The sequence below is a fragment of the Trachurus trachurus genome (genome assembly GCF_905171665.1).
Source record: "Trachurus trachurus genome assembly, chromosome: 7".
In the NCBI taxonomy this organism is placed as follows: Eukaryota; Metazoa; Chordata; class Actinopteri; order Carangiformes; family Carangidae; genus Trachurus; species Trachurus trachurus.
Window position 1 is genome coordinate 7,565,974 of NC_139901.1, and position 23,206 is coordinate 7,589,179.

Sequence of the window (23,206 nt, forward strand, 5' to 3'; positions counted from 1 at the left end):
ATAGAAGTACCAAACAGCTTCATTGTCTTCAGTTGAACTCATACTGTCTCCCTCTCCGCACCATGTATGAGCATTAAACTGAAATATAGATAGCATGGTATATAAAGTCACAGGTTGATGCATTTAACTGTGAGTAGAATGTACTGATCTGAAGACCCTGAAAGTCTCTAGACATGATACCATGGCAATAGTAAGCTGCATGTTACTGCACACCTTCAGTCAATATCCTGTAGAGTGGTGGAAAGATTATATAAATATCTATTTTTCTTTTATAAATAAGCATTTTATGGAGCTAATTTATACCCTCATTCTGGGAAAGATGTACTGGTGTGGGCAGAGTTGTGTTTAGTTTAGTTGTGATGAACTGAATCCACAGACAAAATACAAAGGAAAGACTGATTTATTCACAAAATCAACAATCAAAAGGAACAAACACCCTCATCAATGGAAAATAGAAATATTGTAATTCAAAGACACAAACTGACATTGCCTCTTTCAAAAAAAAAAAAAAACTAAAAAGGGGTAACAAAATGTAAAAAAAAAAAAAAAAAGGTGTGGGTCGATCCTCCGCTCCATCTCTCATACTCTCTCCAAGGCTTCCAACATGATGATGCTGTTTCCCCTGATGACCTGTGAGGAAGCAGAGCAGAGTTCAGACATTCACACAAACTTCTTCTGCATAACATTGACAAACTCTCATGCAAGTCACAACAGAACTGTTCAATCTGTGCCATTTCATCAGTGTTTAAAACCCTGCAATGCCAATATCATACTAGTATAATGATTCAAAAGTAGCTCACAGCTAAACCTTTGATTTCCCACAGCAGTGTTAAATGTCTGCTGTGAAAAAGGCAAATAAAAAGGTTCACTAGTAGAACTCAAACTACTGAAGCTGTGAAAAAAGGATAAGTCCCACATGATTAACACAGCCTGGCTGGTGCTAACACAAATATCCCCAAGGAGCCTGATATCTAGAGTTGTATTCCTCTGAGCATAGAGCTTCATTGTTTTCCAAACACGCATCAGTAAGCCACAAGTTTCTGGCCCTGATCCAACTCCTTTTTGGCTCTCTGCCGAAACCAATAGAGTTAAGTTCAATGTTTATATTTACCTAAATATATCTGACACACTGTGCTTCGTAATTTTCTAGAGCTACATCCATATACTGAAGGTAGCGGTTCAGAAAGATTCAGTTAAAGAGCTTCATTTATTGATAAGAATGAGAGTGAAAGTGACAGGATTGGCTAGAAAGCAGACACCTCGCAGTGCTGAAGTTGTTGGGACTACACCAGCAGTCGTGCAATAGTGTTACACAACAGGACTATCTTGACGAGTACAGACACAGACTCACAAAGAAAATACAAATCTGACAACAAGCTGTTATCTGACTGTTTCTATTCACTGATATTTGCTCATGGGAGACAGATGAAGTAGTGCTGGAGCTTAGTGAGCCAGACATTTTACACAGTTTGACAGATACTGACCACCATGCCGATGGTGTTCTGTTGTCCTCCCGGGCCCATCTCCAGACAGTCGTCCACCACCAGGTTCATGAATGGGTCGAACCCTCGCAGGATGCCCTGCACGTGTCTGCCTCCATTCAACTTTACTGGAGGTAGAGAAAGACATAACTTCCATGTTAGGCTCAGTCACTGCAGTTACAATCCAGCCTGTTTTCAAAAGGACTCAATCGTGTCTTTTGTTAGTATGAATTAACGTTATTATACTGTTGGAGCTGCACCAATAAGTCCATTAATAGTTCATCCTTTCTTTTTTCTTTTTTTAACATTCCCTGGTTCATTATTCCTAAATGTGAGGATTTACTGAATCAGTGTGACTGTAAACTGAATCTCTCTGGGTGCTGGGCTGATGGATGGATAAATCTGTCTGTAATCAACATCTCCTTGGTCTGTGGTGAATCACAACAGGGATTCTTCATTATTTTCTCACTAATGAAGGCCAAACAGATTAGATTAATGAACACAGCTGTTAGTTAAAGGGCTGATTCATTATGTTAAATGTTAGGAGGCAGTTTCAGAACCAGTTGATTTAGACAACACAGCAAACAAGGATAATGTTTTACACAATGAGCCTTCATCACATTAGAAACCCTTTCAAACCAACGAGATCAAGCTCTGGTTTCCTTTAAATGAGATGGTTTGTGTATCAGCCTCCGGTCAGACTCACATGAAAGCTTCTTGTCCATGAACCTGAAAGAGAAAAAAATAACATTAACTTAAGCTGAGAGCGCCTCCACACACACACACACACAGGGCAACCAGAGCGGCTAGCTAGCGTTAGCTTGTTTCCATTGCAAACAAAGCAGGCGGCCCACTGCGCGTGTTTCACTAAAAAAATACAAAGTATGTTCTGGTTAAAGAGCACGTTTTATCAAAACAACTTACTTCTTCAACTCGGGTGGATGCGCTTTGCTCATTGTGTCTTTATTTCCAGTTACCGACAGGCAGACGTCCGATTTTCGTTTCACAAACCCGCGGAAGGAAAGCGTGTACCGGGAGACCGGAAGTAGACCGGCGACAAGACTTCCTCCTTGACGTCTGTGGTCAAACCTGCACAGCGCCGCCGTGAGGCCAGGAGGATGTGGGGACCGGCAGGATTTATGTCGATGCAAATAATAAACTTGTTTTTATTTCTTGTTGACATATTTCTGACATCTAAGCATAAAAAGTGGACGTAAAAGGAAGGGAGGAATAAAATAAATATAAATCTGAATGGAATAACCCACCTGATGAGCTTGAAGAGTTATTCTTTTTCTTACCTGACCATCCATACATTTTTAGAAAAACAAACAACAAAACACTAAACTACTGCTATTTTCCTATTTTTAAAAGACTTCCTCTTAAATCCAGAGCAAAATAGATTTGATGAGAGCTGCTAGCAGTGTCTGAAAATGAAATTTGCATCACACCCACTTCCTGCTGATTTCATCTGTCTTTTGAATATGGAAATATCTCTACACAAAAGGCTTCATGTTGTTGTCAAGTATCACGATCAGTCATTATTGGGCAATCAAAGTAATGTAAAAAAGTGTATACATTTTCTGTGTTCACTTTCCACAGATTTTCATGCTCAGGAAGTTACCGACTGCCCAGTTTATCAGCATCAAGAACTCCATAAAATCTGTTGAAAAAACACAACAAAGATCCCTTGAGAACTGTGAAGTTTTAATAATGTTATCTATAAAGAGCCATAAACTCATTTACAAAAGACCTTGAAAAAGTGGAAGATTCAAAACCTATTCACTCTATAAGTTCTATATTTTCACAGTTGCACTTTCAAAACAGTAGCTGAAAATCATTCAAAAAGAACAAAACAAAACAAAAGCTCACATTAATCCTCGTTCATCAACCAAAGCACACTCACCACACATCAGAAACACACGGAAGGGCTGCGGCTACCATCAGTCTATCTATTTGCATAGCTAGGTAATATCACCCGAGTTACAGCCAGCTATAAGACAGGCCACGATGAAAGGCATTGTATTGGGTATATTTATCCATAACAACCATGTTTCAGCTACCACATGTCAAACAGCATGTAAAAAAAAAAAAAAAAAAGTCAGTCCATGTTGACATGTCTCCTTAAAATCTTGGTGACGCACTTAGCAAATACTTTGAAGTCTTGACCAAAGCACTGAACTTCCATCCAGTACTGTAAGCAGTGCCACAAATACAGTGCAAATACCCAGGTCCAGCAGACAACAGGGGCAATCCAGCCAGTGACACACCAGAGTTTCCACTAACACGTGGCCAATTATTGCCAAAACTCTAAGACAAACAAAATACAGCAGTTTACACATGAGGTTACTTAGCTGAAGCACTCCAGTTGTCTGATGTAAGAATAAACTATAGCAAATAAGATCTGGCAGTGCTTTGGCTGGAACGTACCGTGGTTATGCAGATGGCATCGTTTCCCACATGTTCTTAATCCCTCTCTAAAAGGAAACAAGGCCCCCCGATCTATATCAAATATTGACTTGTCAGTGACAGTTAAACATGAAGGGATATGCAAGACTCAATTTAAATAAGCATACTGGTGTTTTTGCATGTTCTCCTTCAACTTTTCAGGTTTCAGCATAATTTGATACACACTGAAAACCAACTTGCAGACCACCTAGACAGAGGTAATGCACCACAGTAAGCATCATGATTAGTCAATAAGGCTTAAATTGATGTTTTATTATGAAAACTGTTCATTCATGGTGCATAAAAGCGCTTGCAGAATTCTTTAGTCCGTCCGCCAAACAGTGTATTCACAATCATTTTTGTAACGTCCACATTAGCTTCTGGGTGGACGATCCCATTAGCGCTTAAACACACTAATGACCAGTTTTCAAATACCGGTATATTAACACGCAGTGATATTGTTACATTTCTGGAATAGTCTCTAATTGATCTCAACCAAAATGATTTACAGACTATACAAAAAAAAAATCAATTATGTGGCCCTTTAAGAACAGTGGGTCTCAAACTTTTATGTCAAGGATTAGATAGGATTTTTGCTTCTGGAAGTCATATGACATACACATAGGCACACACTCTTGTCATTTATGACATTATGAATGGCATGATAGTAAAAATAAATTAATCCCCTTTTTGCTGGGAGCACCAGGACCCCCTTTATGCATCCCTGGAGGCTCTTGGCCCCTCTTAAGAGCAAAACTGTAAGGAGCTATAATTTGCTTTGTAGAATAGTTGGCAGTAAAGTTAATGCGATTTATGGTAAATGGGCCAAAAAAAAAACATGCAAAAACTCTGGTATGGTCTTTTAACAACCCATTTCCTTTAACCCTTGATATATCTGTGGATAAATTAAGTCGTTAAACTAATTAAACTGACAGTGTAGATGTGAAAACAAGGTGTTCTGAATGCTCAGTGGATGAACTAGCGAATCAACAAGAACTCCAGACACTTCATTGCTGTCTGCTCCCTGACCCCTTCAAGACAATAAGAAAAAAACAAAGACAAAAAAAAGGCAATCTGATGACATTCAAAGTGGGCCTCAGGCTTTGCGGGCCTGCTGTGTGTAGCCCTCCGTGGCGCTGTCCTCCTCCACCCGGACTCGCAGGTGCTCCTGACAGTGTTCTAGGAAAGCGTCCAGTGCTGAGAAGCCCTGATGACAGGGCACACAGTGATACAGCCGCTGCCTCTTGGAGCCGGGCCACTTGCACGTGTCCATCTCGTGAGTGCACACGCTGCACTGCCGCCTCTTCACCGAGGACTGGTGGAGCTCGATGTGCTCCTTCAGCTGGGACTGCAGAGAGAAAACCTCTGCGCAGGAGGGGCACGGGAACTCTGTCTCCTCTTCCTCCTCCTCGTCCTCGTCCTTATCTTCTTCCTCGTCCTCCTCCTCCTGTTCAGGCACTTCCTTCCACCTCCCTGCATGGCTGACCCTGGGCTCTACCCCGGCCCCCTCCCTGGACCTCCCCGTACCGGCCCTCACAGTCTTATCTCCGAGGCTGGTTTTTAATTTATTTGGTCTATTTTCTGATGACTTGCAGTCTTTGGCGGTGCTCCCTACAGTCTGGCTTTTGTTTTTGATTGTGGCGAGGCTCGAGGCCGTGTGCTGTCTGTAATGCGCCCGAAGGGACAAATGATGGAAGAAGACTTTGCCACAGATCTGACACGGATACGCGTCTCGTCTCCTGCGCTTGGTGATGACCGGCCTCGGCTCTCTCCCCATGTTTTTCTCCCTGCTGTGCTTCTCTTTTCTGTGAACATAGAGCTTGGCGGTGCTGCGGAAAACCATGTCACAAGAGCGACAGCTCAGGAACTTCTTTTTGGGGTTTTGCCTCGTATTTGGCTCTTCGTTTGTACTGCTGCTCGCTCCTTTCCTCGCTTCGCCGCCAGTACATTCTGCTTTGGTTTTCTGTCCCTGTGGAGCCATCAGCCAGTCCTCACTGTGGTTCGTCTCCTCGTGGCGTTGCAGTCCGGCCTCCGTGCGGAAGGTCCTCGGACAGAATTGGCACATAATGATGGAGCCGCCGCCGCTGCTGGGCCCTGGGGTTTCCGAGCAATCAGAGCGGGCTGAGTCTCCCTCAGAAACCGGAGGAGAATCATCCGGAAGGCTGCTGGCATCTGCAGACGGAGACGGTGGTTCACTGCAACCGGCCTGTTGATGGTGCAGCAGGGCCTGCTTCTGGCTGAAGCCTCTCCCACACGGGGCGCAGGCGTACGGGCTGCTGTCCGGGAGGTGAGGCTGGCGGTGGAGGGACTTGTCCTGCGGCCTGCTGGGCTCCAAGGCGCGGGTCGCACACGCCGGGCAGGGCGAGCCCAGCCGGGACTCCCCGCGGCAGAGCTCGCACATGGAGAAATCGCGGTCGCACTGGTGCAGCTGCAGGGACGACTTCAGGGAGAACTCCTGTCCACAAGAGGGACAGCGGTGAGGTTTGGGTAATGAGTGTTTCAGCTCCTGGTGATGCAACAGATCTTCTGCAGAAGGGAAGACCTTACCACACTCTGGGCAAACGTCAGCGGGCAGGTGGGAGGAGTCTCTCTGCCTCTGGCTCCGCGTTTGCTGCTTGGTGTCAGCCCGTGCGATGAAGCTGGCCAGGCGGGACAGGGTGTCCGCTGCCGTCCTGCTGCTGCGGCTGAACGACTCCGGGGCCCTGGTGGTGCTCCAGCTGACTCCATCCATCCTCCTCCTCCCCCTCCTTTCACCCAGCTCCTCTCCTGCTTCAGCAGAGACACAGGTTTAAATCATTTACCTTTAGAAACAACAATAACAAGTTAAAACACCCGACAGCTCGTTACATTTAACTTGAAAGCTACGAAGCTGCTGCTGCTGCTGCTGCTGCTGCTGCTGCTGTTGTTGTTGTGTGACTTAAGTGCTGCTCAAGTTTGACCGGCAGTGAGCCCACACAAGCCTCGTTAGCTTGTAGCTCTTCATTAACACACGTCTAATCGATTATCGGTAAGATATTTAGTCGAATAAGCAGCCAGGAGGGGTGTTTCCAGTGAGCAGCCCGGGGCTACGTGAGCTTCCCCACCGCTGCGCACCACCACAGGCTGCCTCCGTGTGGGGCTAGCTGCGTTAGCTCGTGGCTAGCTGCTGCGCTAACAGGTTAAAAGGCTCAAAGCGGCTCTTACCTCGGCGCGCGGACAGAGGCGCGTGGAGGCTACTTCATCCCCGGACACAGGCGACAACAACCCGGGCGGCGCGTCGTGTTTGTGTTGAGCTCGGAGAGCACGAAACAAAACGACATGGCTGCAAAAGTGAAACCGAAGTTTGAGTGTAGGGATGTTGAGGAAGGGGAGGGGGGTTTGGGTTTACTTCATATCGCTGTCAGGGTCACTTCCGATACGTCACCAGCCACGCCCCCTTTAAATCTTCACTCTTTATCACTCTGAGACACACGTGAAACTAATCAATGTGTGTTCTTCTGTGAGGATGTTCAGACCCAATTACATCAGGTTTGTGTACTGATATTCATGACTGGCTTCATACATCGATCGATCCGGACTAGTCCGACAATTTTGAAAATTACTTCAACATCATTCTCATCCTGGGTACATTTTACATAGCCTACACAAGTGCAAATTTCTAAAAATCGACTCCTAGGTTTTACATGCTTCATAACGAATTTCTTCATTTCATAAAAGCCCTCAATCTTATGAAAAATAAAAATGCAAATAAACTGTTTAGTATTAGCCTATTGATAAATATGATTTACAGAAGAAGTCCTAGCCTTTGTTTATTTTAGTTTATTCTAGTTGAATTATCTTTGTTTATGTATTTTATATTCTTTATACACATATATGTATGTATGTAGCCTATGTATGGTTTTTTTTCTCATGTGCACCAGTTCCTTGAGATGTTAAAAAAAAAAAAAAAATTCTGAGACGCATTCTAATTTGACCTTGTGTCAACATCCAAAACTGGCATTTTGTAACAAAAACATTTTTTGTGTGTCAAAATCTGAGAAATGGTTCAAAGTTGAACACAGAGACTGGTAGCATCATTACAAATAATCATCCATAAATCAAAGAACAAATAAGGAGCTCTTCACAGTTGTCTGTACGCCCAGTGCTTCAAAGACAGTATTGGTGTAGTTCATTCGCCAAAAGTAAACAAACATGGGCTGAAGGAAATAAAAGGAGACTCAAGTTGAAGCTCACAGCTCAACTCACTTCATCCATGGCAACATATTTCCTGTTTAGAATAATCTGTCCTGTTATCAGGAGAATTATTATCTACAGAAGAGCTGATGTAAACAAACTTAACTCATTTGACCACTCAGTAATGATGGTGTTGAGGTTGTAGGCTATGTGGATTTATTGAATAAAGTGTCTTGGTGTAAGAGTGAATTTAACTTTAAAATGAACGGGAAAATGTATTTTTTGGTTTCTTGAATGTCAAGACAAATTGAGATTATTTTATCGTCATGTCATTATATTATTTGCAAAGTTTTTTGCAAAACTGTAAATTGGCTTAAATGACACTTAGCTTCTGCATTTTCAACAAAGAAATGCAGCTATATAAAGACAATAACACCTTCAAAAAACATAACATTGAAATTGGGCTAATATAATGTTTTGTTTTTTTACTTTTATTGTATTAATTTTTGCATCTGACTAGCACACTTTATTCATTATGCTATTATTTGTATTTGATTTTGTCATTACCATAATAAGTATCTTTTTTTATTACCTTTTATTTACCTTTATGCTTTTTAATTGAGCTGCTGATGCACTGTTTTCTTTCTAATGATTTTTTTCCCCCTGAAATAAAAGCAGGAAAAACAGTCAGTACATGCACATCAAAACAAAAACTCATTCTGGCACTTGTATAACAATCGTTTAATATAAACAGAAAGTTAATATACAGCAGGTACTGTAATAATTTAATAATTATTCCTTTAAAGGCTGAAGCCAGCACTGACTATTGAAGCACAGATTGTATTAGCCAGATAAAGATTTGGCATGTTATCGATGAAAAAAAAAAAACACTGCAGAAACACTTTTGGAACAAATAAACACATTTTCATTTTGTCAACCTTCAGTTATCAACATCATGTCTGAGGACACGTGACCTTCACATGAACACAGCGTGGAGTGTACAACACCGTCATGGTAGGGAGACGATCAGTAGTTGCACCTGAATGAAGCAAACCTACCTCAAGGCTGAAGGTATACTGTAACGTTAACACTCACAACATGACACGTTCAAGTGAGTAAAACAAGATTACAAGTGGCTCAATAATGCAAAAACTGACAATGAAAGAAAATGGGAAAAGGTCTATTCCAGTACCACAGTGTCTTCAGTCATAATTCACTGAATATAGTGAAATAAAGTAAGTCAGACTTCAGTCTATGGTTAAACCACCACATTTTTTAGAGGGATTGAATAATCCCTGGATATGAATTAAGACTTTTCTTGAAAGATCAAATCCTTGAAGTTGACAATAACCAGGAAAACAGCCAGGACTCTGGTCCACGGTGACGTTAAATCCTGATTTCCACATGAAGCAAATGACTGAAGCAAAAAAAACAAAAAAACCTAAATACACAGCTAATGATGGGAATGGCTGAGTATACCAAAGGCTACTGTTCAAACATACATTGTGTCATAATTATCACCGGTAATGAAGGTAGATGAGTCATAGTAGCACACGCACAGAGAAAAAAGCAGTTCCAAATAAACACAGGAGACACGAGAGCACCCCAACCTGAAACCTGAACCAAATAGAAAAACACAAGCGTTAATGACAAAGCGTTGATCCGTGTTACATTTAAGAGTTTTACATTACAAATGCTCATAACAAAGGCATCATCATGTATTCAGAGCTGCACTGTGTCCACAGGTAGGATGGTGTGACCAAACGTCTTCGACAGGGGCACTTCCTCAATTTAAAAAAATACTTCAATTACTATATCACATATACAGTAGCTAAACTCAGGGGATTGAATATTTTCATCACTACTTTTTATATGTGGTTTTTACAGTGGGCACAGGTTTTTAATTAGACTTCACAGACTATCATAAGACTATCATCTGTTATGCATAAAAACTGAGTTTTGGTGAAATCAACACAGTTGTTACTGATCTCATCTTGTGCCACAAGCTCGAACTAAAACTTTATTTTAATCGTCTAAAATATACTAAAAAAGTTACGATTCGTCTGTCCCAACATAAAATTAGAGCTATTTCAGCCGACACACTAACTGGGACATGAACCAGAAGTTCTTCAATTTGTCTGCAGGAAAATGTTGAATTCTTACCTCCATTGATATACATATATAAGCTCAACCCAAGAGCCTTGGAGTGTTATCTGCTACCTTTTTACCTTCATACAAACCAAAATATCAGAGCTAGAAACTGATTAAACTCGCTGATTGAGGCCAAAACTCAAGACTTAGATGAGTTGATTGTGCAGTGCAGATTTGGTAACCCTGAACCAAAATATACATCTACTCACACGTTAGCTGTCGCAAAGTCCAGTGTCAGACTAATTCAATTTGCAAAGACAAAATGTTGTAGTTGCCTGGTTTACACTGAATATTATTTCCCTTGTAAAACATCTACTAAAACAAATCTGCAAAAAAATAGAATCTGTAGATACCATCTTTCACTAAGAGGATGATTTCACAAACATTCATCATCCTTTTTTTTTGTATCACAGCATGTACCTCTGAGTGCACACTCCGCTTGAGAGACAATCAATGATGCATGGTACCAAAAACAGTACAGGTGAACCAAAATGCTATAGCCGTGGTTTGTTCATACTGTAACAGTCCACTGATGCGATGCAGTGCGTCCACTGCAAATATATAGTCTCATGTTCGCTGAGCTCTACAGATGCACCAAAACCCAAATTTCAGTGTGTGATACTCGGCGGACATTGTTTTCACAGGATAAGTTTAGTGGCTCCGAGATAACGCCCTGCGGGTCTCCTGGAGCTGCATTTGAACGCATCGGTCTCTTCCAGGTCGCCTCAGAGACAACACTTTCTGTCCAGAGTGTCTTCAGACAGTGGGAGTCCATCCAGTCCACAGTCTGCTGAAGTTTAAGAAGTCCTGTGTTTGCTGTGATGGGGCAGCGCCCGGCTCTATCTCTTGTAGTGGCTCGGTGCGTCCGCAAACATGTACTTCAGTCTGTACGCCTCAGCCAGGAGGAGACCCACTTCCTCGTTCCCCCAGTGGATTGTGGGAACGTTCTGCAGTAGCATGAGGAGGCCCTGAGGAGCAACAGAAACTTATTTCAAGACGTGGTGGGCGCTATTTTTTGAAAGGCTGCGGTTGATGCTAGAGTTTAAACAGCATTTCAGACATACACAATGTGTGTGGGGTTGTTTGTGAAATCTAATTCTGAGCCAATAAAATCAAGTGTACAAATTTACAGTGCACATGTTGTGCTGAACACCGAGCAACTGCTGAAAAACAAAGTGTACTAGTCAAACTAGTTCTAAGCGAATGAACACAGTGTACGCCTCCTTCTTTATAAAGGGTTAGTGTGTTTTCCCCAACTCTGAATTCAAGTCAGGGAAAAAATAAAATAAAATGGGGCTTTTCAAGTGGAACTGGTGAAAAATTCAGACACAAAAAATTCGAGACTTGTGGTAAACGGAGCACTCAAGCAAACAAGACTCAGCTGTCTTATCAGGTTGTTCTCAGTCATGTGTTTTGAGGAAGGGAAGTTCCAAATGAGAAACATAGAAAATTCAAATTTCCACATCAAATTCAGTCACACAAAGCCTGAAATCATCCCCTGTGGTTTAAAAGATGGGACTTCACACCACACCAAGTCAGTCAGATGCATTTTAAAGCACAATTTTTTAAACACTAAAAATTCTATGGTATTTCAATTCAGGAGTGTGGCTTAGAAAAGTGGCTCCACACTTTTCTTACACAATAAATCTACATCTTGCGCTTGTCTGTCAGCACTGTGTGTGTGTGTGTGTGAACGATGACAAAGCTGCAGTGGTACCTGAAAGTCGATCATGGAGAGGATTTCTTTGCGCCACTCAATGAGGAAAGCAGCGCAGACGTAGAGGTGGAAGTGGGAGAAACCCTCTGCTTCAGCCTGTGGAGAACACAACACCGACCATCAGCATCAAATGCTGTGTGATGGGAGCAGATTCGCAGCAACGCGGAGTGTGAACTGGGCAGTTTACCTGGTAGGTGTCCCAGAGACGGATAGTGCAACGAAGTGGCAGCTCCCTCATCAGCAGGTTGTTCATCCACCGGAAGGCAAACTGCAGGTACTCCACCTCGTACCTCTTGAAATGATTGTGAATGTCCTCTGGAGACAGGGAGGGAGGGAAGGCACAGTCATGACCCTCCATCACTTTCTGCATGTACGACATCCGAGCACGCGACAGGAAAAAGAGCCAACTTACCATCTATCCTGCTGACCAGCTCCTCCAACGCCTTCACCTTGTTCTGGATCCCAGGCTGGGCAAAGGTGTAGTTGTCCTGAAAGGAAAAAAAACAAAACATACAATCAGTAAACTGGCTCATTTTTTTATTGTTTTATGTTCAGTGAGGTGTCTGTGTCCGTGCAGACCTGTATTCCATCCAGCAGCTTGCTCATGCACCAGAAGCTATCAGCCTCGATGTTCCTCTGGGTTTCCAGAGGCAGCGCCGCCACGTCAAAGTTCTCCACGTCCTCCGCTGCAACAACAACACACAACGCTGACTGGTGATGACACGGACGCAGATAGAGGGGCGAGATCTGTACATGACTCTATCAGACACTGTGAGATGAAACAGACCGTCGCCCGGCTGACGCGAGTACATGCAGGAATTCTCCCTCCGGCAACTTACTGACAAACTCAGACAGGAAGACGACAAAGAAGGGCGTGACCAGATCGTTGATTCCCTGGACGTAGCCGCTGGCCGGGTGACGGATGGCCCAGATAAAGAGGATCCGCTCAAACACCTGAGGAGCAACAAAGTGGTAGACGAGCAGCTTTAACACAAGAGTACAAGGCAAAAACACTGCGACCATTATGATTTGTAACTTCCACTTTCGGTGGTTTTGAATTACAGTTTCTTTTGTTCAGCTTTTACAACAGTTTCAGCATGTAAAATGAAGTGAGAGCTCATTTTAGAGAGCAAGTCCCATATGGGCTCTGGCCCCTGTAGCCTTTGTTGATGGTTAAAGGGATAGGTTTTTAGTTTAGTTTTAGTATATTTTTTGGGGCTTTTTTGCCTTTAATGTACAGGACAGTCGAGAGAGAGACAGGAAATGGGAGGCAGAGAGGGGGGAATGACACACAGGATAGAGCCTCAACACATGGGCCATATAGTTTCATTGCCTTTAATTGTCGGTGCAAGCTGTTTTTAGAACGGCGGAGCAGAGCCGCGAGCTGCTCAGAGCTATGCTACGGAGGCTAACGGGATTTCTTGGTTTCCCTCATCAAACTCATCAAATACACAATCCAACAACTCCAAAACGCTCTGGTGGACAAGTTGTGACCTGCACATTCACCATGCTATGAGATAATAACAGAATGTTATGAGACAGAGTTGTTTTAGAGGTAAATTCCTGCAAAACTGCTGGTGCGCAGTTTTTCGGCAAGCAGTCTCTGCATTTACCTCAAAAACAACTCTGTCTCATAATGTTCCGTTATTATCTCATAGCGTGGTGAATGTGCAGGTCACAACTTGTCCATCAGAGTGTTTTGGAGTTGTTGGATTGTGTATTTGATGAGTTTGATGAGGGAAACCAAGAAATCCCATTAGCCTCCGTAGCGTAGCTCTGAGCAGCTGGCGGCTCTGCTCCGCCGTTCTAAAATAAGCTTGCACAGACAATTAAAGGTAACAAACCTTCTCCTAAAAGACTATAGGGATTATGGCAATGGGCCAATTTGCCAAAATGTTGAACTATCCCTTTAACTGTTTGTCTGCTCCCTCCTGTTTCCTGTCACATCTCCACTGTCCTCATCTGATAGAGGCAAAAACGCCTGAAAAACAAACATCAAAAAAATGAATAGCCAGGCAAACTGACTAACAGAGAACAGATCACTGAATCGGTGCAACACCATTTTCTCCTGATTTCAACAACATTATCCTCATTAGTGTCTCATTACTGTCGACGCGCTGCAATGAGTGAGTGTTCAGTGTTGCACCTCCACCTGGAGAATGCACTAGAGACAGATTGATGAGAATTGCAGCCCAGCACCTGTTTACCTCCACACTCATTAATGTGTACTAAAGACTTTGAAAGTGTATATCAGTAGGAAATTAGTTTTTATGATGTTACAGTAAGGTTGACCTTTGACCTATCAAACCCATTGAGTCATTGACTTTGACTTTGAACCACCAAAATCTAATTAGTTCATCAATGCCCTCACTAATCTGGCTTCCTGATCCAGGGTCGTGCTCCTGGTGAACCAAAACAAACTCAAACACAAACATATCTCTCAGACGATTCATAGGAAAAGACCTGAATAAAATTATTAGTATGGTGGGAAAAGATTTTATTTTACAATTATTATTTATTTTCCAATTAAATCTAGAATGCTTCAAAATGTTCCTGAAATTTCAGTAGACACTTGAAAAAGACATTAACAGGAAAAAAAGAACAGAATATAATTTTCAAACGTGGGTGGGGAATTTTGAGCTAGGTTGAAAGTTGGTCTACACATGGAACAGAACCCATAAAGCGTTATTATGTAGTCACACACTGTGTGTAAACGTAATCTCTTACCTCTTGTACGACCGGCTGCTGGAACAGGGGGATCAGAGGGTTGGTTCTTGGAATGTCGATGTGGATCTAACAGGAAGGATTATTGAGATTTCACTCCAAGCAAATGATAAGGTGGTTGTTTGACGGATGTGCAGCAGCAGTCTAAAAGGCCTGATAACGTCAACCGCTCTGTTACCTGTCTGTATGTGTCTTTAAAGTGCTCGTCTGTTCTGGAGTGGTAATACTGCTCTATGAAACCAAAGTATTCTTCTCGCTTCCTGCTCAGCACCAGCTCTCTGCGCTCCTTGTTGGCCGGCAGGTAGCCCTGTCACACACCAGGGACAGGAGAGAAAACACAGAGGAGGGAAAAAAACTTTACTTTCTGATTGCGTGGACGGTTTCCGAGGAACAGAACAGGCTGACCATTTGAGATAAGAGAAAAGCCAGATAAGGCTGCCTGGAAGGACACGGCTTTTTGACAGCATGTGCGCATTTTCTTGAAGGCCTACAACTGGCTGCACAGAAACTAAGAAAACCAAATCTACGGTACCCTGGCCAATTGGGACAAAGCTTTGTAAAACGGAAAAGATACAGGGAAGAAGAAGGAGGGGAGACTCACAGAAAGAAGTCTCCATGTGATCGGCCGGACTTCTCTTGGAATTCCCGACCAGCTGTGCTTCCGGAGCTCCTCTGTAACGACATAGAGCAACACAGTAACTCACTGTAACACCGTCAGAAAGCAGACCTCCTATTCACTCTAACGTGACTCACTGATGCAGGTTGATGCATTCAGACAGACCCCACATCAGTGTGGTCTACACTGTCAACGTGTGTCAATGTGCTGCTGTACCTAGATCAGTGTTTGGGCTGGCGAGCAGCTGCTTGAACTTGTCCAGCCGGCTCTTCTCCCGCACCGTCATGGGCGGCGCTCCTGACGCGTTCTGGTCTGAGATGCGAGCCACCAGTGGGATGATGGGACGAACTGGGAGCGACTGCTGCTTCTGCAGCGTTGAGCGAACTGTAAAAGGGCCGAACAAAAGAAAAAAGCCAATCTGTTAATATAGTGATAAAAAAACCTTTGAGTCACAAACTTTTTTTTCTCAAAAAAGATGCAACATACTTTGTATTGTTGTTCTTCTCACTTGTAAAGTACTCGTACAAACGCGGAAAGCTAGGCTAATGGGCTAATGGAACGAAGATGAGGATTGGACTATGGGAAAAATGACGCACAAGTACAAGAATACTGATATTAACAAAGATCTAGTCAACAAGAAAAAAAGAAGAAAAGAACTTCAAGCAAATATAACTGTATATAATATACATCTCAGTGTTTGTTGAGTTTGTGTTTGTATGTAATAAAAAAAAACAGTAAAAAAAAACAGCAACCAAGATGCAAGTCCAATCATATTAACAGGAGATATACAGATGACCCAGTTACTTCTGTATTTAAAGCAGAAGTAAGCGATCCGGTCGTTTTGGCTAACTTCCTGTCAGCAGATGGAGTTAGCAGTCCCCGCCCTCGTCCCTACGTCACCACATTCACGCGCATCCCTTGGCTGCACACACAGAGAGGACCGCCCCTTTATGCCCTTCTCTCTCCTCATTGGATAAAGGTTGTAGGATACAAGGAAAGTTTTCTCCTCGGCTTACAGCAGAGCAGAGTGACTGACAGACCCGTGTTTCAGACCAAACACTCTATATAAGTGATTGCTGTCGGAAGATATAACTATTTAAGACTTATATTAACACAAACATTCTGCTTACTTCTGCTTTAACACCTGTTATCTCCGAGATGTTTCCTGTTTAAAAAAGAGAACTAATGGACCAGATCAGATGAAGTATATAGAAATGGATGCATAACCATGGATGATAAACTATTCCACAGTAACATCATTATGATGAGCTGAGGGACCGCTTTAATTTATTTTGGTATGATCCTTCAAAATCAACACTCACACCCAACACAGACCATTCCTTTTTTCCTTTTTCCTCTTTTTTCGTTTTTTTGTACAACTAATTAAATAAACGTCGTCCTTCCTGTATAGAATAAAACAGATGGAAATAAAACAATAAAACAGCACATTTAAAGGCATCTAGACATCAAGTAGTGATTTAAGAGGTGTTATTGTTTATGAGTCACTCCTGCTTACACAGACTCAGTGGGAGTCTTGTGAGCAGAGGTCCAGGTGACTATTCACAGCAGGTTGGCTGGACTGATGAAAAGCCTGATGCTCAGGACATATGGTGTTATTCAAGAGTGATCCATGGGTGCTTTAATCACTCCTTACTCAGTCTTCTAATACATAGCACTTGTAATAAACTCACTGGTAGTTTGATCAGACTCATCATTCATATGAAACCACCTTAGTGCACATGGGGATAAGAGCCTGATATAATCCCAGCCGTCCTGTCAGCAGTGTGACGTCATTATCTTCACTATGAATCCTCTGATAAGCTGCTCAGTGGATCTTAATGCTGCAGCACATTAACCCGTACCTGAGGACGTGTCCAGGTGGGCCTCACTGTTGGACTTGACCACCTTGCCGTTGACGTGCTCACAGTCTGCGTCGTCCTCCTGAACATCCTGGAGGTTGGGACTGTCTGGGTGGGCCGGCGTGTGCGAGGTCCTGCCGTCCGTGTCACCCGCCTCGTTCTGCTGCTGATGAGACGGCAAAGGAAACACGTCAGAACGTCTGCTTTTGTTTCAGACCAAATCAATACCTGTAGTTGCTCAGGGATTCAACTTAAAGGGATAGTTCAACATTTTGGCAAATTGGCCCATTGCCATAATCCCTATAGTTTTAGCAGTAGGTTCGTTACCTATTGTTACCTATTGTCGGTGCAAGCTATTTTTAGAACGGCGGAGCAGAGCCGTGAGCTGCTCAGAGCTACGCTACAGAGGCTGATGGGATTTCTTGGTTTCCCTCATCAAACACACAATCCAACAACTCCAAAACGCTCTGGTGGACAAGTTGTGACCTACACATTCACCACGCTATGAGATAATAACAGAACGTTACAAGATGGAGTTGTTTTCGAGGGGACGCACAGGAACGCACATCAGTGGTTTTGCATGAATTTGCCTCAAAAACAACTCTGTCTCGTAACGTTCAGTTATTATCTCATAGCGTGGTGAATGTGCAGGTCACAAATTGTCCACGAGAGCGTTTTGGAGTTGTTGGATTGTGTATTTGATGAGTTTCATGAGGGAAACCAAGAATTCCCATTAGCTTCCGTAGCGTAGCTCTGAGCAGCTCGCGGCTCTTCTCCGCCGTCCTAAAAATAGCTTGCACCGACAATTAAAGGTAACGAACCTACTCCTAAAACTATAGGGATTATGGCAATGGGCCAATTTGCCAAAATGTTGAACTATCCCTTTAACACTTGCAGCTACCTGGTTCTGTGTGGATGTTGTGTGCAGGCCTGAAACTGGGGCTGGGGTCCCGAGGAAATCCTCGTCTTCCTCATCGTCGATGTCCCAGGCGTCGTTGGTGCTGCGGGCAAACTCGTGGAAGCTTGAGGCCTTTTTAGACTTGAGATTGTTGAACTTGGGCTTTGTGTCTTTGGGATACCTGCGGGAGGACAGATCCAGAGGTCAGAAGAGTTCAACAGTCTCACTCGTGGCTGCACTAGGAGCTACAAGACAACAAACTTTAGGAGATGAGATCACCAAAACAATAATAACACCAAACAGCAAATACAAGAAAAAAATAATAATAAAAAAAAAGCAATAAAACAAAGTAATTCTCTGAAACAGGCTCCATTATGCAGATGTCAACACTGGTACAGTACATGCACGCAAGCCACACATGTTCAAGTCCTCAAAGCAAATGACTGAAAACAGTAGTGACACAAATAAAAATACATCCACGTGGGTGACATGATGCCATGCAGTCCAGCTACGCTGAGCACACTCACGTGCGTCGCAATCGTGGGTCGAGGGGCGGGTGCTGTGCTCCGTAAACTGGCTGTACGCTGTAGAGGATGATGTGAAATGCTGTCACCTCTGTGCAGACAAACACATGCAGCTTCCAAGTCTTTGACCAGGGCAGTCGTATCAGTCAAAGACCAACTATTCAGAAAGTCTACTTAATTATTAATTATTGTTCAGAAAAAGGTTTGGCAGCCATATGTCTTGTCCTTGCGTGTCTTCTGTCAGTAAATGTGGTTGATTTCCTTTAACAGGGCCCATCTTCCTGTGTTTTAACTTAAGTGCTGATCCAAGATATATTTGAGGTTTTGAGAAACTAAAATAATAAGTGTAGTTTTACGTCTCCTCTCTCAGGCGTAAGCCAATCAGAAGAGAGCTGAGCTGTGCTTCTGATTCGCTGACTATCTAAGTGATCAAATAAAAAATAGCCTATAGCAGATTTCAGGCAAACAACCAAAAAAAACACACGGTTGATTCTGGTGACTACTTTGTTGTGACATCACAAAGTTACAGGTCCTTATGCTGCGCCACAGATGACAAATTGTGTCCAGTGTTATTAGAAGGAAAGGAGATTGATAGTGTGAACTAAACTTCCAACAACAAAAGCAAACCATTCAAAGGACAAGCAGAGGGTTGTCTGCAAACTTACATTTGCAATATGGGATCAATATGAGTTCATATTTTTGTGTGTTTGTGATTGATTTCTCACAGCTAGAAAACAGCGTAGGGAGCATTTGGTGAAGCAGAGACAAGCACGCACACAGCCTCTAACAAGATGACAGCTCAGTTCTTCCCTCCAGTTAAAGAGCCACCGACCCCCGTCTTATTTAGACTGTGCTGTTTTTAGTTTTCTTTTTTTTTTTCTTTTTTTGAGTATTGAACAGAACTAGGGGACAGCTTGCGCGGCCCCCACGTTCGTCACCACCACCCTGTGCCGGGCATTATGTTCAGCGGATGTGAGAATCTTCATGCTCAGCTTCTTTCCAACTCTCTGGCGACACAAAGCACAGCGAAGAGAGTCACAGCGTGGGATCTGCGCTAGACCCACAATTATCAACAAACACTCATCTCCTCTCGTCGCAGCCTTCTCCATTATATACAAACTTTTACACATAAAAAAGAAATTAATGAATATTGGATTCAGTTGCTTCATGCTCAACAGTCATGATAGAGCTGCCTTTACACAGCGCTGGAATTGCAGAAATCAGTTACTTTCTTGTGAATAAATAATATATTTATATATCATCCATTCATTTTTCAGACTTGCAGCTGTTAGTTGGAGTAAGTTACTGGGAGATTTATGTTCACACTTTTCCTTTTGATGAGGATTATGCTTGTATGCAAGTATTTTCCAATGCCTATTCTCTTAATCTATTATCTCTGTTTATCCAAAATGTCATCAGTGACTCGGATATTTCACTTATTTCATTCAAGCAAAAAGTATCACCATGTGGACTCTGTGTCAAACTGTGGCTTCTAACACCTGAGGCTGAAAGACGTCGACCTAATTCATGTCATTTGCATGAATAAACTGACGAGCGAGCCCAGTGGCTGAGAACTGAGCCTGCTGATGATCTGGCACTGCCAAAGTCTCTTGTTTACCAACGTCAGACTTGTTTTATCAGGAGCAGCTCAAGGACAGGCAGCTAAGACTGAGTAGCTGCTCGCTTTCTTGTTCAAACACATGTTTGTGTTTGGGTTTCCAGCCTTTCCACCCATCGTAGTTTGAGAGAGATCAGTGTGACTGTGTGTGTGTGTATGTGTGTGTGTATGTGTGTGTATGTGTGTGACAAAGGCAGCAACGCCCTCTCCTTAGAGATCCTCTCCTCTCAGATTACCCAAACACACTGCCCTGGCTCCCACCCACCCGCTCCACCTGCTCCACCCGCTCTGCTGGGCACATGCATGGAGCCAGGGCAGGATGATCCCTCAGTCCTCATAGCTGACACAAACACATTATGTAGCAACAACTTGTGTGTGTTATGATGAGATTCATGTGTACAAAACAGGAAATGAAATACGTGAATACCTGCAGATAACCAGAGATAATTACGGCCCATTAACGTTAAGGCCTGTTGAGCACAAACTAGACTAGCTGATGATTCTCTCATTATGTTTACATTCAAGTCACAGAGCTAGTATCTTCACATGTCTCTGACAAAACATGGTTAAAAAATGAGTTTGACAATGATTGTGTAATCATCACAGACCCTAATAACCATCTTAATAAAAAAAAATAAAAAACAGCCATTACCATCACAATGGAAGACATTTCGGTGACCTAATTGTGATTCAGGAGGCCCGATCCAAACACAGATAGATAAGTTGCTAGAAAAGGCGGTTCAAAGTGAACCAAAACAAAAATGTAATGTACCTCATTCATCATTCTTTTATCTGTTGGTTTAACAACCTGTCACTCAAGGACAAAAACAGTCTTAACAGTGTTGTGAAAACCTGCTCAAAGATTATTGGACTTAAACAGAGAGAGTGAGGTTTTCTATGGGAACAAGTTAGTGAGGAAATCACATAGTATTTTGCACACATCTCGGCACATTTTGGCAAATGATTTTTCACTGTTGCCTTCGGGCCGTCGTTGTGCCCAGCCTGCTAATAGAGGCAACCGTCTGTCCAGGTCTTTTGCTCACTCTGCTGTCTGACTGCTGAATAAAACTATGTGAATTGTTTAACGGCAACAGTGCAATATTTGTGTTGTGTACTGGGTACTGTGTACTTTTTATGTATTTTTTTTTTATTCAGAGATATAGAGATGTACTTTTAATGGTGATATTTATTCAAATTCCTACTTTTAATGAAGTTATGTATTCATATTCCTTACATGTAACTAGCAGACTTTGCACACAGCTGCTAAACTTATCTTTTCTTTCCTTGTTTCCCTGTTTTGTTATGTGTTTTGTGCTACGAGCATGTGGTGTGGGAGCCACCAAATGGAACTGCCCTTTAAGGGATTAGTATTTGTTTGGGTTGTCTTGAATCTTCTTGAATATCTATTATTATTTGATTTAAAACAAATCTTATTTCTTTGTACTGCAATGCTGATGTTTGTCTTGTGTTATATTTTTCTAATGTTTTTGTTATTGTCTGATGTGATATTTTGTTTGATGTTTGTTTGGTGTTATATTGTGTTATATTCTGTAATGTTTTTTGTTATTAGAAGTGTCTTGGACACAAGAAAAATTTCAGAAGAGATACTGACAAATAAAAGTATTCAACTTAACTCAACTTAACTCAACTCAACAAGGTTTCAAAATGTGCACAGATCATGGACGTATATAATTTCTGGCCTGGATTAAAAAAACAAATACATTTTTTAAAATATTTTGGAAGAGCATAAAAAATATTATTTGATTATGCATAACCAGGTCATACACTAATGCCTCTGACCTGGGCTTTTGACTAACTTAGGTCCAATTAGCTACTGTATGTGCTTTCTCCCACTTAATTCAATTTTTTCATCACACATGTAGGCTAATCTCCACATTGCAATAAGTGTTTCCCCCTGTGAACCAAAGATGAGCTATGGTTTAACCAACTGCTTTCAAGGATGAGATGTTAGTCATCATTAAAACCGCCACAAAAAAAAGAGGATGTGTTTCACTAAACTTCTGCCCTTGCATGACTCGACTACTCCGCTCTTGGATTTCAACAATAGCAGGTCTGAGATTGCTGCAGTGAGCCAGCAGGCTGCCTCTCTCTCCGTCTCTCTGGCTCAGGCGGAGGCAGCATATGGCGCCGGTGCACGGCTGTGACAGCTGACACCTCCGCCCGGTGGCGAGCTCAGAGATGGAGGTCTAGCTGCCTCCGGCGGACTGACACACACTCACAGCACAGGACGGCGGAGATGTCAGTGAGCCCCCAGGAGGAATGAATGTAATAATAACACACTCGACTGCTAAACTATCACCTGACGACTATTATTATTATTAGTGGGTGTTTACGCTGCTGGTTGACACGGTGACGTCCACGGCTTCAAGCTAGTTTTCCTGCACACTTGATTGTGAGTTGATTCAGGCCAAACAAACAATAAATGTCGGTGATAATGTTCTGAAACTTAGTAAAGAAACATAACTCGTCGTGTTTCGATAAGAAATTAAGAGTAACGAAAACCCACCTTCCGGGAACCTTTGCGTTTCTCCTCCAAAAATTGATCCTGTTCTCGGTGGCCATACTCGGATAACACAGCCCCCGTCGCACCGGCTCCTCCCCGCATAAACAGGCCGCAGGAGGGGGAAACCGTTTCCGTGTTTCAGCGGAGACAGCTCGGGCCCGCTCTTCTCCCTCTGCTCTGCCCCCTCATGGGTTTTCACACGGTCGAGAGATAGAGATATTTAGCTTTCGGATGCGATGATGTGTTGAGCGGAGTTACTGGGAGCCGCCATCTTGGAGCACAGCGGCCGATCCGTGCGATAGGCGCTCCGGCTGGAACAGGTGCAGCGCGACCGACCAATAGGATGACACACACACACACACACACACACACACACACACACACACACACACACACACACACACACACACACACACACACACACACACACACACACACACACACACAGGGGGTGGGGGTGGGGGGATTGAACACTCATAGCTACTCGTGGGGGAGTT

General features: G+C 42.9%; 3 protein-coding genes across 5 annotated transcripts; all 3 read right to left on the reverse strand.

Moving 5' to 3' along the window:
* Positions 1 to 392: 392 nt before the first annotated feature.
* snrpg (small nuclear ribonucleoprotein polypeptide G) lies at positions 393 to 2,531 on the reverse strand. Its single transcript, XM_083975020.1, has 4 exons — positions 2,406 to 2,531; positions 2,188 to 2,210; positions 1,485 to 1,609; positions 393 to 630 (listed from the first exon to the last, which is right to left on the reverse strand). The coding sequence occupies exons 1-4, from the start codon at positions 2,435 to 2,437 to the stop codon at positions 580 to 582; spliced, it is 231 nt and encodes a 76-aa protein (XP_083831146.1). The 5' UTR covers positions 2,438 to 2,531; the 3' UTR covers positions 393 to 579.
* A 684-nt stretch (positions 2,532 to 3,215) lies between these two features.
* On the reverse strand, positions 3,216 to 7,266 carry LOC310988741 (uncharacterized protein). 2 transcript variants are annotated; one of them, XM_083975441.1, is made up of 2 exons: positions 7,110 to 7,266; positions 3,216 to 6,692 (listed from the first exon to the last, which is right to left on the reverse strand). In XM_083975441.1, the coding sequence occupies exon 2, from the start codon at positions 6,655 to 6,657 to the stop codon at positions 5,023 to 5,025; it is 1,635 nt and encodes a 544-aa protein (XP_083831567.1). In that variant the 5' UTR covers positions 6,658 to 6,692; positions 7,110 to 7,266; the 3' UTR covers positions 3,216 to 5,022. The 2 variants fall into 2 exon arrangements, with proteins under 2 accessions (XP_083831567.1, XP_083831568.1); XM_083975442.1 differs by having other exon boundaries at positions 3,216 to 6,695; positions 7,110 to 7,260.
* Positions 7,267 to 8,893: 1,627 nt separating this feature from the next.
* tbc1d22b (TBC1 domain family, member 22B) lies at positions 8,894 to 22,981 on the reverse strand. 2 transcript variants are annotated; one of them, XM_083974582.1, is made up of 13 exons: positions 22,713 to 22,981; positions 18,047 to 18,224; positions 17,149 to 17,308; positions 15,503 to 15,670; positions 15,272 to 15,342; positions 14,849 to 14,977; positions 14,674 to 14,739; positions 12,786 to 12,900; positions 12,526 to 12,632; positions 12,359 to 12,434; positions 12,134 to 12,261; positions 11,947 to 12,042; positions 8,894 to 11,197 (listed from the first exon to the last, which is right to left on the reverse strand). In XM_083974582.1, the coding sequence occupies exons 1-13, from the start codon at positions 22,766 to 22,768 to the stop codon at positions 11,069 to 11,071; spliced, it is 1,479 nt and encodes a 492-aa protein (XP_083830708.1). In that variant the 5' UTR covers positions 22,769 to 22,981; the 3' UTR covers positions 8,894 to 11,068. The 2 variants fall into 2 exon arrangements, with proteins under 2 accessions (XP_083830708.1, XP_083830707.1); XM_083974581.1 differs by having other exon boundaries at positions 17,149 to 17,311.
* Between the last annotated feature and the right edge of the window lie 225 nt (positions 22,982 to 23,206).